The following is a 12,894-nucleotide window of genomic DNA, read 5'->3' as shown; positions in this document are numbered from 1 at the left end:
TGGAAGGTTTGGGGTATTATCACACTTGCTGTCTGGGGCAGTACTGAAGAGAGTGTGCAAGGTTTGGGGTAGAGTAAGAGCAATGACTTTGGGTCTCTTATCACTAGGCCCACAGCCCCCATCGTATTTTTTTTTTTAAAGATTTTATTTGTTTATTTGACAGAGATCACAAGTAGAGAGGCAAGCAGAGAGAGAGAGAGAGAGAGAGAGAAAGAGGGAAGCAGGCTCCCTGCTGAGCAGAGAGCCCGATGCGGGACTCGATCCCAGGACCCTGAGATCATGACCTGAGCTGAAGGCAGCGGCTTAAACCACTGAGCCACCCAGGCGCCCCGCCCCCATCGTATTTTTGATTGATTCATGTTGGCAAGGAATGGGAGGCCGAGGGAGGCTGGGGACGGGGCAGGGGAGGGAGGCCCAACCCCATTTTATGATCTCAGTGGAAAAGGCTGCTATGAGCAGATTTTGCTGCCAGCAGAGCCACAGAGAAGGGCCCCATGAGTCACTGTTCAGTCCTGCAAGCTCAGCCCTGCAGAGCCTGCTGTGGTCAGCGGCCTGGGTTGGTTCCAGGCCCAGTTCCCAGTATTCCCCCACCAGGTCTCTGTGTGTCCCATTTCTATCTGTATCTTTGCCATCCTAGGGCTGTGCATCCGGCAATTCTCTGCCTTTTCTGTTTTCCCTCTGTGACTGTGACTCTAGTTCACAGCTGGCTTAAGGATGGGGAGCCTCAGGAGGGCAGGTGTAATGTGACCACTCTCAGGGACCCCTAGGCATTTATTCTATGCCAGGCCCTATGTTAAGTGCTGGAAGTACAGAAGTGGACAGTACCCTCTGTTTCCATGAAGCTACAAGGCACATTCTATGTGGAGTGATAAACCAAGGCCTGACCCTGACCCTGAATCTGTCTGCCCGCCCATGCCTGGCTGTGCTGGGGTCAGCTATGGCCTGTGGCTTGAGGCCTCTTACTTGCCTCTGGTATTGGGGGGGGTATGTATGCCTGCCATAGGTCCCCCCAGATCTTAGCACTCCTAGGAGGCCTGGCTGGTGGCTGGGGGTGGGCAGACAGTGGGCAGCAGAAGGAGAGGGAGGGAGCAGGAGGCAATGACTCAATGGGGCGGCCCTGGGACAGCTGGGGAGGGATCCAGGGTTGGTCCTGATGCTCACAAAAGCTAGAGGAGGGTGGGACCAGGTCCTGGCTGGGGGTTGGGGATGGAGCAGGACAATTCCAAGGCTCCTCTGACAGCCAGATCAGCTCGAGAAGAAGGCTCCTAGGTAGCTGGCCTGAGAGGCTGGACTTGGGGTGCTGATGTGGCAGCTGGGGTCGGGGGAGCCAGTTGCTGTTGTTACCACTGTGCCTGCTTCGGAGGCTCAGGTCTGCTCCTCTGGGAACCTCCAGGCTTCTGAGAAGGTGCCTGCTTTAGAGCCAAGGAAGCCATAATACCCACTGCCCCCTCCCCTCCCAGGAACCAAGGGCCTGAGCATGTTGTGGGGCACCGTGCCTTCCTCTGGCTACATAGCCTATCTTCTTACAGTCTTCCCACAAATTTTGGGGAGTGTCAAGCCAGGCACACATGCCCTAAAGGCACCTCACACCTCAGAGCTGGGAGGGATCTCACAGGTCAACTTTCCAGGTAACTTTCACCAGTTCAGGATCCCCTGACTGACGGTGAAATGATGGGGAGGGCATGAACACAGCCCAAATGCTGGCAGCGATGGAACATCTAACACATGGGGTCTTCCTACTCCTATGGACAACCCCAGAAAAATAAAAGGAATGACTTACTTTCTTTTCTTTTCTTTCTTTCCTTTTTTTTTTTTTTAAACAGGTGAGTAAGGTGAGGCTTAAAGGGAACTGAGTTGCTGGAGTTCACCCAGCAGGTAAGTGAAAGAGCAGGCCTGGGTTAGTGTCTCTGGTTCCAGGACCCTGACCTCAGTCCCAGCCTCCTTGACGGGACTTTGTGGGGAGGGGTGGTAGGTGAAAATGCACCAGAGTGGAGGGTCTGGGCCTGGTAGATTCTGGTAGGCCTGAGTCAGCTCCTACCCCAGAGGCCTCCATGCTCCCTCCCTCCCTCCAGCCCAGACAGCAGTCCCCAGCCGGGCATGGAATTAAACAATCTGCCTCTTAGTGGCCCTGCCTGGAAGGAAGATTGAGCGCTGCAAGGGAGAGGTGCCTTCCTCCTACCCTCCACGAAGATACCCCTATTGGTTTCCAGCAGCCCAAGCAGCTGGTTTGGGCTTAGAGAGTTTCTCTTTCTAGGGACCTCCTGAGACCGTGGGCTCACACTTTTCTTCTCCCGTGAGGAGTGAATGCTCCCGGTTTTGAGGAGAGAGGGTGAGGTAGTCCCCCCCCCCACCCATACTGCGTGCATTCAAGAGCAGAAACCTCACCAACCCCGTCTCCGCCCCCGCATGCCCCACTCCCCACCACGCAAGTCCCTTCCCTCGACCCCCACGCCGCCCACCGGATCACTCACCTCGGGCACTTAACACCTCCTTCCCCAGCAGGGGGCCGCTTCCGGCGCTCCCAGGCAGGCCCGGGGAGTGGGCACAGCAAAACGGCTGGTAGTCTCTGCCCCTTCCGGGCTACAGAAAACCCAAGACAAAGTAAGGGGGCCCTGAGGGTGGGAGTGGAGCGGAGCCGCCTGGCCCCAAGGGTTGGGGTGGGACGGCGGCTGGCAAGGGGCGCTGCGAGGGCCGGCCCCTCCGCGCTTTCCTGGGGGTCCGGGCGGCTGCCGTCGGGCCTGGGGTGGGATGCAGCTCCGTCCTCCGGCCCCCAGGGGGCGGCGCGGCGCCGCGTCCTCTGCCGCCCTGCGTTCCTAACCCGCGGCCAGGAGGCGGCGCCCGTGGACGCCGGGCGTTTCGCTGTACCCGCCGTCGACGGCGGTGCGGTAGGTTCGAGGGCTCGGCAGGTTCGAGGGCTCGGCTACGCGATTCCGTGTCCCGGGGACGTGAGTGAGGCGGGCGGGCGAGGGGCGGGGCGTGGAGTCTCGTGGCGAGACAAGGCCCGGTTGGGCGGGTGTCGGCACTAGGCAGCACGGCGTCCACGCAATGGCGGCGGCCCATCTGCGTAGACCGTAGATCGGCAAAGTGTGGTGGGGAGTGTGCGTCCAAGCGTGGGGGCCCTCATGGCTAAGGCCCACGTGAGCGCGGTCGCGTGGGGACTGACCCCTGCTGTTCTCCCCTCTCTTCAGGTCTGAACTGCCGCTGCGTCTGTGCTCCCTCGGGGCACCAAGACCAGCCCCTCCTCTGGTCTAGTGCCTTCTGCCTGTCTCACCCACGGAGCTGTACCCCGACCATCACCAACCCATTCCCTGGAGGAGCAGAAGCCTCACACTGAGGGCCCAACCCCCTCTTACTTGGTCTGAGCAGGCCCACTCTTAAGGAGGGGGTGATGGAAGGGCCTCTGGAGGTTGGGGATGAGTCCCCGGACTCCCAGGGTCACGCCACTGACTGGAGGTTTGCAGTGTGCAGCTTGCGGGATGTCTGGGATGAAGGGGAACCTGTTCCCCCCATGCGGGTTAAGGACCCCTATCCTCTGAGACCAACAGCAGGGACAGCTGAGGGAGAAGGGCTACAGGGCAGCCTCCTGCCTGGGGAGCCTCAGTCACCCCCAGGACAGATGGCTGTAGATGGGTCGGGGGATGGCCAGGGTTCCACATTAGGGGGTTCCTCACTCCAGTTAGAGGGACCAAAGCCCTCTGGAGTGGAGAGCCTCCTGTGCCCAATGTCCTCCCACCTCAGCCTCGCACAGGGTGAGAGTGCTAGCCAAGGGGGAGGCTTGGCAAGGGACCAAGTTCCAAGCAGATTAATGCCAGCCTGCCTGGGTCCTGAGGGCTTAGACAGTGATCCTGTGGACCCTGGAGGCCCATTATCTCAGATGTCATCAGAGCTACTGGAGGCAGGTAAGGGAGGCAGGGCCAAGGAGGTCTTGGAAGGGAGTGGGGCTTCCTGAAGGTGTGGAGGGCTCTCACCCTACTCCAGCTGGAGCCCAGGTCTGAGGAGGGGGTCTCTGGGTGGGTAGCCCAAGGCAGACCCAAGCCATTTTCCTTCCGAAGACCTCAGTGGATCTAGCCTCCCTAAGCCTGCTGATTATCTCCTGGCTCAAGACCTGGCCTGGGAGCTGCTGGCCAGTGGCATGGCTACTCTGCCAGGTAGTTGGGAAAGACTGGAGGCAGGGGCAGAGGGGGGTGACTTGATTGGGCAGGTGTTCACCGCCTTCTCCCCACAGGGACTCGGGATGTAGAAGGCCGGGCAGTGCTGCTTCTCTGTGCCCATAGCCCTGCCTGGCTTCACCCCAAGTGCAGTAACCATGAACTCATCCGTCTCCTGCTCTACCTGCGCAGCATCCCCAGGTTGGGGGAGGAAGTTTGAGGGGTGGAGCTGAGCTGGGAGATGGCAAGTTTGGGGAATTAGATACTGAACTGAAGCCTCTCCTTTAGGCCCGAAGTACAGGCCATGGGTCTGACCGTGCTGGTGGACGCCCAAGTTTGTTCCCCAAGCTCTTCTCTCTTCTGGGGGCTCAGCCAACTGCAGGTGAGTACAGGATTGTAGCTTCCGCTGCCTTCAGTCATTCCTTTTGTGTAGGGTTGGGAATGTGGTTGAACTCAAATGCCTTGCAGGAGGCAGCCCCAGGGTCAGTGTACCAGGTGCTGCTACTGGGAAAGATGCCAGAGGATGTGCCTTCCAGGCTGCAGGTACTGAGCCATTTTGGCCAGGGGTGGAGATGGGCTGTTTCTCCAGTAGGCCTCTGTCACCACTTTCTTTTCTGGCAGCTGCAGCAGCTGCCCTCTCATCAGAGCCTCCTGAACCACGTCTCCACCTCTGGGTTGCCAGCTTCAATGGGAGGAGGCTTGCCTTACTGCCACCAGGCCTGGCTGGACTTCCGGATGGTCAGTGCGGTGCATGGGGCATAGGGTGGGTGGCAGGCAATCTGGCCAGCAGAGGGGCCTCTTTGGGGTTGGCTTCAGCGGTGCAAAGCTGGCCCAGGGTCCAGGATGCGTGGGACCAGCACTGCACTACTCTGGTTATGCCTGCCCCTCCCCTGCTCACAGCGTCTGGAAGCCCTACTGCGGAGCTGCCAGGTGGTTTGTGCCCTGCTCCAGGGGGCCATCGAGAGCATGAAGGCTGTGGCCCGGCCCATGGAGCCTGGGGTGAGTGTTCGCTCGACACCTTTCCAAATGCTCCTTGACTCCCTCATTTTCCCCCATGGCCATCTCCACTACCTGTTGCCTTAAATCGCAGGAAGTTGGTCGGCTGTTACGGCAGGCACGGGTCCTGATGAAGCACGTGCTAGACTCACCACGGCTAGCGTGGCTACAAGGCCAGGGGAGTTTGGAGCTGGCATGGCTGAAGCAAGAAGTCCCAGAGGTGACCCTGAGCCCAGACTACAGGTAGATGCAAACTCAGGTCCCAGATCTTGCCCCAGCTCACCACATCCTATGCTGGCTCAGAACCAGCCTGGATTGTGGTCCCAGGACAGGGTGGAGTGGAACAGGATAACTAAGAGCCCTAAGACCATGTACCCTGTACCAGGCCAGCAGTGGATGAGGTTGATGAACTCTATGGCCGCGTAGATGGACTGCTGCACCAACTGACCCTCCAGAGTAACCGGCGGGTACAGGCACTAGAGTTGGTCCAGACTCTGGAGGCCCAGCAGGGTGGACTGCACCAGGTGGGAACTCTGCCCAGATGGGCCCGCCCTCTCATCTCAAGCATGACCTCCACCCCACAGCAGCATTCCTTTCCCCCCTTGTCCCCCTCCAGATTGAAGTGTGGCTGCAGCAGGTGGGCTGGCCAGCACTTGAGGAGCTAAGGGAGCCCTCCCTGGACGTGCTGCTCCAGGCCCAAGGTCCTTTTCAGGACTTGGACCAGGTTGCCCAGGTGAGTTTGGTCACCTGTTTATTCCATAAGTATCGGGTCACTTTGCTGGGGACAGGGAGTGCGGGTGGGTGAAAGTACATCTATTCTTTTCTTTCTTGGAATGTATAGTTTAGTAGAGAATAGGAGTTGTAATCACAGGTTCAAAGTTATGTATGTGTTTGTAAACAGGCAAAAGCTCTGGAGAGAAGTAACACAGGTGGTTCTATCTGAGTATATTAATAAAGACCTCACCCAGAAGGGGCGTTGGGCTAGCTTTCTTGAGATAAGGACTTTTTTTTTTTTTTAAGATTTTATTTATTTATTTGACAGAGAGAGAGCACAAGTAGGCAGAGAGGCAGGCAGAGAGAGAGTGGGGGAAGCAGGCTCCCCGCCAAGCAGCCCGACGCAGGGTTCGATCCCAGGACCCCGAGACCATGACCCGAGCCGAAGGCAGAGGCTCAACCCTCTGAGCCACCCAGGCACCCCTTGAGATAAGGACTTTTGAACTGAAAGCTGAAAAATAGATCTGGGTTAATCAGGAGGGAGAGGGGTTGGGGTTAAGAGACATTCCAGGCTGAGGGAGCAAACAGCATGTGCAAAGATTCTGTGGCAGGAGGGAGCATGGGTTGCCTGAGAAGCCATAAGCAGGACAGTGAGGTTGAAATGCAATGCAGAAAAGGGAGGGAGAATGGAGTGAGATGAGGTGAAATGAGGCTGGAAAAGTAGTGGCCAAGTTTCTGGGTTCTGTCACAGTGTAAAATCTAAGTGGGAAGGTCACATAACGAGATCCACATTCTCAGATTATCATCTTAGTTTCTGGGTAGACAGTGATGTGAATGATGTCTGTGTAGAGTCCACAGATGCAGTCGCATTGGCCCACAGAGAATGATGCTTTCCCTGGCCAGATGGTGGCAGAGGAGATTGATTTGGGAAATTGCTGGGATTTGATGGTGGATACATAGAAGGAGAGGGGGGTTGCAGGGGTGAATGAGTGCCATTCCCTGAGAGAGGGGCCGGGAGACAAGGACATTCTGGGGGAAGGGGATTCATCAGTGCAGTCTTGGGTGTGCTTTGGAGATGGCCATGAGGGAATGAGGCCCATAGGTATTGGCCTAGAACTCAAAGAACAGGGTGTAGAGGGTCACTTGGTGGATGTGGGTGTGTGGATGACATTTGAAGTCGGTCACACAAGATTGCCTGAGGCGAGAGAGAGTGGACTGTGTTCAGGAGCATCAGTGTTTAATGGCCCAGGTGAGGGATGGGGAGCAGAGGAGGAACCACCAGAGAAGGATGAGGAGAGTCAGGTGAGTGGAGAGTTGTTGGGGAGCTAGCAGAGAGAGGACTAGAGGCTGCTAAGCGGTGGTCAGGTGAGGCCTGAGAAGGGCTGGGGATGGAGGTGGCACTGAGGTTGCATTCGGTTGACAGGGTGAAGAAGCAATGGCACCAAGGATAACAACCTCTCTAGGAAGTTTGGCTGTGGAGAGGGGCACAGAGACAGAGGGGAGTTGGGGGGTGGGCAAGGGAAGGTCTTCAGTCATAGGAGAGACTTGACAATGATATATACAGATGTCTGTGAAAGGACTGCTTTGGGCTAGACTACCAGGCCCAGATCGCTGAGCCCAGTCTCTGTCTCCAGGAGCAGGTCAGGCGAGGGGAGAAGTTTCTACAGCCACTGGCTGGCTGGGAGGCTGCTGAGCTGGGCCCTGTTGGGGCCCGCTTTCTGGCCCTGCGAGCCCAGCTGACTGACTTCTCCAGAGCTTTGGCCCGGCAGCGGCAGCGGCTGGCAGATGCTGAGAAGCTCTCCCATTTTTTCAAGCAGGTAGGTGGGGTGTCCTGACCTTGGCTGCAGGTGGTCAGTGAGAATGGAGGGGTGGCTGTCTAACCCCAGCACAGCCTGGGCTCTTTCAGGACATTCTGCCTGTTCTCTCTCCTTGTCTTCAGGTTGACCCCAAAATCCAACCACTGGGGGGGGATATGGCCTGAGTCATTATCCTGTGGGAATGGGGAGTGGGTTGAAGGGAAGGCTCGGTGGTCTTGGTGGGTTCCACCTTCACTGCTTCTCCTGGCTTGGTGTTATAGGCCTCGACCTGGGCTGAGGCAGGGCAGCAGGTGTTGGCAGAGCTGGAGCAGGAGCACCCTGGGGTCGTGCTGCAACGGCTGCAGTTGCATTGGACCAAGCACCCTGACTTGCCTCCTGCCCACTTCCGAAAAATGTGGGCTCTGGCCACAGGGTTGGGCTCTGAGAGCATCCGCCAGGAGTGCCGCTGGGCCTGGGCACGATGCCAGGACACCTGGCTGGCCCTGGACCAGAAGCTAGAGGCTGCACTGAAGCCACCACTGACCACGACCACGACGGGCAGCACAGCCAGCCTGTGTGTCAGACGCATCCCACCTGCATCTGCTACCCCTCCCTTGAGGAAGGCACATAGCCTTGATCAGAATTTGGGGCAGAGTCTCAGAGAGCCTGCCCACCACTGCCACCATGTGGCCACTGCGGCTACCTGCCACAGACCAGAGGCTGGAGGGGGTGCCCGGCCAGGGTCATCCCCTCCCATGCCTCTGCCAAGCAGCTCTGACCCCAGGAGCCCCAGCAGGTGCAGCCAGTGGGCAGGGCAGGGAGGGCAGTGGCAGGAGAGAGGTCTTGAATCCTGATTCCACCTTTCTGGTAGGCTCCAGCTGGTGCTGGCGGAGATGGTGTCTACAGAGCGGGAGTATGTCCGTGCTCTTGACTACACCATGGAGAACTACTTCCCAGAGCTGGAGCGCCCCGATGTGCCCCAGGGCCTCCGTGGCCAGCGCGCCCACCTCTTTGGCAACCTGGAGAAGCTGCGGGACTTTCACTGTCATTTCTTCCTGCGTGAGCTGGAGGCCTGTACCCAGCACCCATCCCGAGTAGCCTATGCTTTCCTGCGTCACGTAAGCCTCCCACAGGCCACATGGCCCCTAGCCGATTCTGTCACACTCAACAAAGAGCTCCTGGGTACATGCTTGGTTCCAGGCTCTCTGATGGGTACAGCTGTGAGCAAGACCAGCAGGGTCCCTGTCCCTTTGGATGCTCATATTTTAGTAGAAGAGACATAAAAGTAAAAAAGGGAATTCCAGATTATAGCTGGAGCTAGGAAGAAAATAACCAGGATCGATCGATGATAGTGAATTAGTGGTGGGGCAGGAGTGGGGCAGTTAGAGGCCTCTTTAAAGAACTGATGTTTAAGCTGGGGCCAGAGGGCAGGGTTGGAGTTGGAGTTTTCCATCCAGAGGAAAGATGAAGTTTAAAGGAAGAGGCCAGTCAAAGCGGCCAAGTGTAGTGAGCAAGAGAAGGGGTAGTCTGCGGTGAGGGATCCCGGAGTGGCGTTCCCAGAGCAGTGGGGGGAGCAGAGGCCCTGTGGGCAAGCGCCGCTCTGCACAGTGCCTGTTCTTGCCGCATTTACCTCTCATTCAAAGCCAGGCAGATTGGGTCGGGGGAGGCTTCCCTGGGAGATGTTTGTTGGCATTTTGGTCCTCTCAAGCTGAGGGCATCTGGCCCATGGGGGCCAGACTTTGGGAGCTGGCCCCCTTGCACCCAGGCTGAGCTGTGTGTCCTCACAGAGGGTGCAGTTTGGGATGTACGCGCTCTACAGCAAGAATAAACCTCGCTCCGATGCCCTGATGACCAGCTTTGGTCATACCTTCTTCAAGGTAGATGGGCCTGAGACTGTATGGGAGGAGGGGCTGGAGGAAGCACCCCAAAGCCACCTAACGGTCTTCCGTGCACCCATCAGGACAAGCAGCAAATGCTGGGGGACCACCTGGACCTGGCCTCCTACCTGCTGAAGCCCATTCAGCGCATGAGCAAGTATGCGCTGCTGCTACAGGAGCTGGCACGGGCCTGCGGGGGCGCCGTGCAGGAGCTGAGTGCCCTACAGGCCGCCCAGAGCCTCGTGCGCTTCCAGCTGCGACACGGCAATGACCTGCTGGCCATGGATGCCATTCGGGGCTGTGATGTGAGTCATGCCAGGCTGTGGTGGGCAGGTGCAGTGGGTGTGGAGGGGAGGGGGCGGCAGAGGCTGGGCACTCACTGGGCACCATCTTGGCAGGTTAACCTCAAGGAACAGGGGCAGCTGGTGAGACAGGATGAGTTCATGGTGCGCACTGGGCGCCGTAAGTCCTTGCGCCGCGTTTTTCTCTTTGAGGAGCTGCTGCTCTTCAGCAAGCCTCGCCGAGGACCCACAGGCACAGACACATTTGCCTATAAGCGTTCCTTCAAGGTAGGCCCACCCGACCCCTCCCATGCTCCTTGCCCCCACCTCTCCCGTGCCTCATCAAGCCTCTCTCCTGACCTCGTAGATGGCAGACCTGGGCCTCACAGAGTGCTGTGGGGAGGGCAACCTACGGTTTGAGATCTGGTTCCGCCGTCGCAAGGCCAGGGACACCTTTGTGCTGCAGGCTGCCAGCTTGGCCACCAAGCAGGCTTGGACAGCTGACATTTCTCGTCTGCTCTGGAGGCAGGCCATCCACAACAAGGGTGTGTCCCTGCCCCCTACTTCAATATAAGATCCCCTCTCTGGACAGCTTACAGTGTCCCACAGGGGCCCAGGCAGGCCTAGGGGCCTGGAAATGCTTGGGAGCAGGGAGGTCCAGCAGCAGCAGCCAGTGTAGGGGAAGAACTTCCAAGTCAGGCAGTCCTGCTATCACTGTACCTGACTACAGGACACATTATAATCTCTCTGAGTATCAGAGGCCTTATATTTAAAAGGGCAACTGTGATTGTTGGGAGGATTGTTGGGAGGAGAACATGGCACCAAGAAAGACTCTGTGCACAGGATAGCTAATCTGCAGGGTATGGATGTACAGGAAAGACTTACTCAAGGGAGTGGGTAGACAGAGGCCAAGGACAAGGCTGATGTCCAGAGAGCCCTCACCTATGCCCCCTCTCCACCCAGAAGTACGCATGGCTGAGATGGTGTCCATGGGTGTGGGGAGCAAGGCCTTCCGGGACATCGCCCCCAGCAAGGAAGCTATCAGCGACCGCACCGTCAACTACGTCCTGAAGTGCAGAGGTAGCGGGAAGCCTGGTGGGGGTGTGGAAGGAAGGCTGCATGGGAGGCAAGGTGGACCTTTGTCAGCCCTTTCCTGTGCTCCCTTCAGGACCCTGGCCCAGGTAGGCTCTGCTCTGTCCCAACCTGACCTTCTCTCTTATGCAGAAGTTCGCTCTCGGGCCTCTATTGCTGTGGCCCCGTTTGACTGTGACAGCCCCTACCTGGGGGCCTTGAGTTCCCTTCCTGGAGACCCTGCCTCTTGCTCTGTACTGGGGTCCCTCAATCTGCACCTGTACAGAGACCCGGCTCTTCTGGGACTCCGGTGGCCCCTGTATTCTGCCAGCTTCCCAGAGGAAGCAGCACTGGAGGCTGAAGTGGAGCTGGGCAGTCAGCTGTCTTTGAGTAGGTCTGGACTTAGCCAGAAGCGGGATGGTATCGTGTAGGGTCTGGCCCTCCCTTGCTGACAGCTAACCTTCCTCCTCCCTAGCTCCTGAGGACTCAGAGGTCTCATCCCAGTGCCCATCAGCCAGTGGATCCAGTGGGTCTGACAGCAGCTGTGTGTCAGGGCAGGCCCTGGGCAGGGGACTTGAAGACTTGTCCTGTGTGAGTACCATTTTGTCCTGTATCTACCAGCCCCAGCCCAGGCCTATGGCTGCCTTTCCTTTAGGTGGGATTGGGGGTGGGTGGGTGGGTGGGCCAGGGCCATACCCCAGACATCCCTGCTGGACCCTGAGTTGAGGAAACAGGCAGTCATGCCTAGCTTGTCAACCACAGGTCTGAGCCCGGGCTGAAAGTCAGGCAGTGGATCCAGGAGCTTTTGCCCAAGAAACATCACCTCTCTCAGGATCTGCTGTGACCAGAGTGTGGTTGCCACCTGGGCCACCTCCAGCCCACATGCACTGCCCTATTGACTACTCTTTCTGATGTCTGTGCCCACTGGCAGACTGGCAGGGACCTCTCCTAGGGAGCCTGGCCACAAGCCTGAGTGACTACCCTGATCCTGAGCTTCTGGTCCCATGTGTCCTTCTTCTGTTCCTTCTGCAGTTCCCACCCCAGTTATGAGTTAGGATTAGGCTGGAGCAGAGTGTGGGTGTTTCCCTGCTCTAGGCTGGTGAGGCACCAAGTGGCTCTGGGCAGCGACTAGACCGCCCCCACCCTCAGGAGGAACATAGGTGGGTTCCCAGCAGTTGCTTCCCGACTCCTAGTCTCAAAGCCAGCCTTCTCAAACTTAGGGGAAGCCCACAGCTGCTGTGCCTTAACCCTTGACTGCCCTGGCTGCCCATGCCCAGCTCTTCTTTCCTGGGTCAGTTTGGTTATAATGACTCCACATCTTTTGAATAACTTTTAGTTAGAGTGTTATCTAAAATTATTTCACTAGTTCTTAGGTCTTTGATGTCTCAGAGAGTCCAGGCCCTTGACTTGTAAATTGCTCTTTATTTATAATAAAAATAGACTGATACACCCTCAGTTGGGGACACACATTCTTAAAATGAGCCTTGCAGGTGGGGGTATGTGAAGGCATCATTTCTGGTCACCCTAGCCCTCTTGTAAGTACTTGCCCAGGATAGAATAAGAGACAGACCTAGACAGGCCCCTCTGGATGAGCAGGTCCACGCAGCGACCATATTTCCTGGCGAAAGGCAGTGTGAGCTAGAAGGAAAGGCTCGTTTTATCCCCTACTTCTTGGCTGGTTGTCTACCCTAGCTCTGTGGGTATGTGTGGGGAGGGTCCTCCCATCTGGGAGTGGGGTAGGGATAGGGCAAGGCCTGTTAGTGGGGACCTTTGGTGCTCTCGGGCTCAGTTCTGCCCAAAGGCCTCTCACAAGGCTCTGGCTGGGAGTGGCTACCAGAATGACCAGAGGGTCAAAAATGTATGTTTCGGGCCACTGGTTTTCCATTTTCTAGCTGTAGATGCTGACTTCACCATTCTAATCAATACACCAGCCAGAGGCCTAATAGTAACTGAGAACCAGTGTGTGTAGGGTGAATGTATTATAATAATGTACTTGACTGCAGAAATAACA

At 57.4% G+C, this 12,894-nt stretch overlaps 2 protein-coding genes across 7 annotated transcripts in view; one reads left to right on the top strand and one right to left on the bottom strand.

Annotated features, from left to right (window-relative positions):
• The first annotated feature begins 1,532 nt into the window (after nucleotides 1–1,532).
• Nucleotides 1,533–12,349, top strand: PLEKHG4 (pleckstrin homology and RhoGEF domain containing G4). Of its 4 annotated transcripts, XM_047711932.1 has the most exons (26): nucleotides 1,533–1,628; nucleotides 1,824–1,875; nucleotides 2,255–2,329; nucleotides 2,503–2,601; nucleotides 2,775–2,885; nucleotides 3,189–3,899; nucleotides 4,053–4,148; nucleotides 4,226–4,349; nucleotides 4,437–4,530; nucleotides 4,617–4,691; nucleotides 4,770–4,886; nucleotides 5,049–5,147; nucleotides 5,239–5,387; nucleotides 5,530–5,668; nucleotides 5,761–5,877; nucleotides 7,493–7,675; nucleotides 7,936–8,450; nucleotides 8,526–8,772; nucleotides 9,442–9,531; nucleotides 9,615–9,836; nucleotides 9,930–10,100; nucleotides 10,180–10,357; nucleotides 10,776–10,892; nucleotides 11,037–11,273; nucleotides 11,359–11,474; nucleotides 11,646–12,349. In XM_047711932.1, the coding sequence occupies exons 6-26, from the start codon at nucleotides 3,389–3,391 to the stop codon at nucleotides 11,649–11,651; spliced, it is 3,603 nt and encodes a 1,200-aa protein (XP_047567888.1). In that variant the 5' UTR covers nucleotides 1,533–1,628; nucleotides 1,824–1,875; nucleotides 2,255–2,329; nucleotides 2,503–2,601; nucleotides 2,775–2,885; nucleotides 3,189–3,388; the 3' UTR covers nucleotides 11,652–12,349. The 4 variants fall into 4 exon arrangements, with proteins under 4 accessions (XP_047567888.1, XP_047567889.1, XP_047567890.1 ...); XM_047711933.1 differs by lacking the exons at nucleotides 1,533–1,628; nucleotides 1,824–1,875; nucleotides 2,255–2,329; nucleotides 2,503–2,601 and having other exon boundaries at nucleotides 2,614–2,885; XM_047711934.1 differs by lacking the exons at nucleotides 1,533–1,628; nucleotides 1,824–1,875; nucleotides 2,255–2,329; nucleotides 2,503–2,601 and having other exon boundaries at nucleotides 2,614–2,945.
• The window catches only part of KCTD19 (potassium channel tetramerization domain containing 19), a 28,159-nt gene continuing 27,566 nt past the window's right edge, over nucleotides 12,302–12,894 (bottom strand). For 2 of the 3 annotated variants that reach the window (XM_047711937.1, XM_047711936.1), the window contains exon 16: nucleotides 12,303–12,521. In XM_047711937.1, the coding sequence (XP_047567893.1) occupies nucleotides 12,408–12,521 (114 nt within the window). In that variant the 3' untranslated portion in view covers nucleotides 12,303–12,407. Of the gene's footprint in view, nucleotides 12,522–12,894 lie in introns of all 3 variants that reach the window. The other variant, XM_047711938.1, reaches the window with a different exon arrangement.

This window comes from Lutra lutra, chromosome 17, assembly GCF_902655055.1.
Source record: "Lutra lutra chromosome 17, mLutLut1.2, whole genome shotgun sequence".
NCBI lineage: Eukaryota > Metazoa > Chordata > Mammalia > Carnivora > Mustelidae > Lutra > Lutra lutra.
Note: the sequence above shows the minus strand (reverse complement) of the source record. Positions and strands in the feature narration are given on the sequence as shown.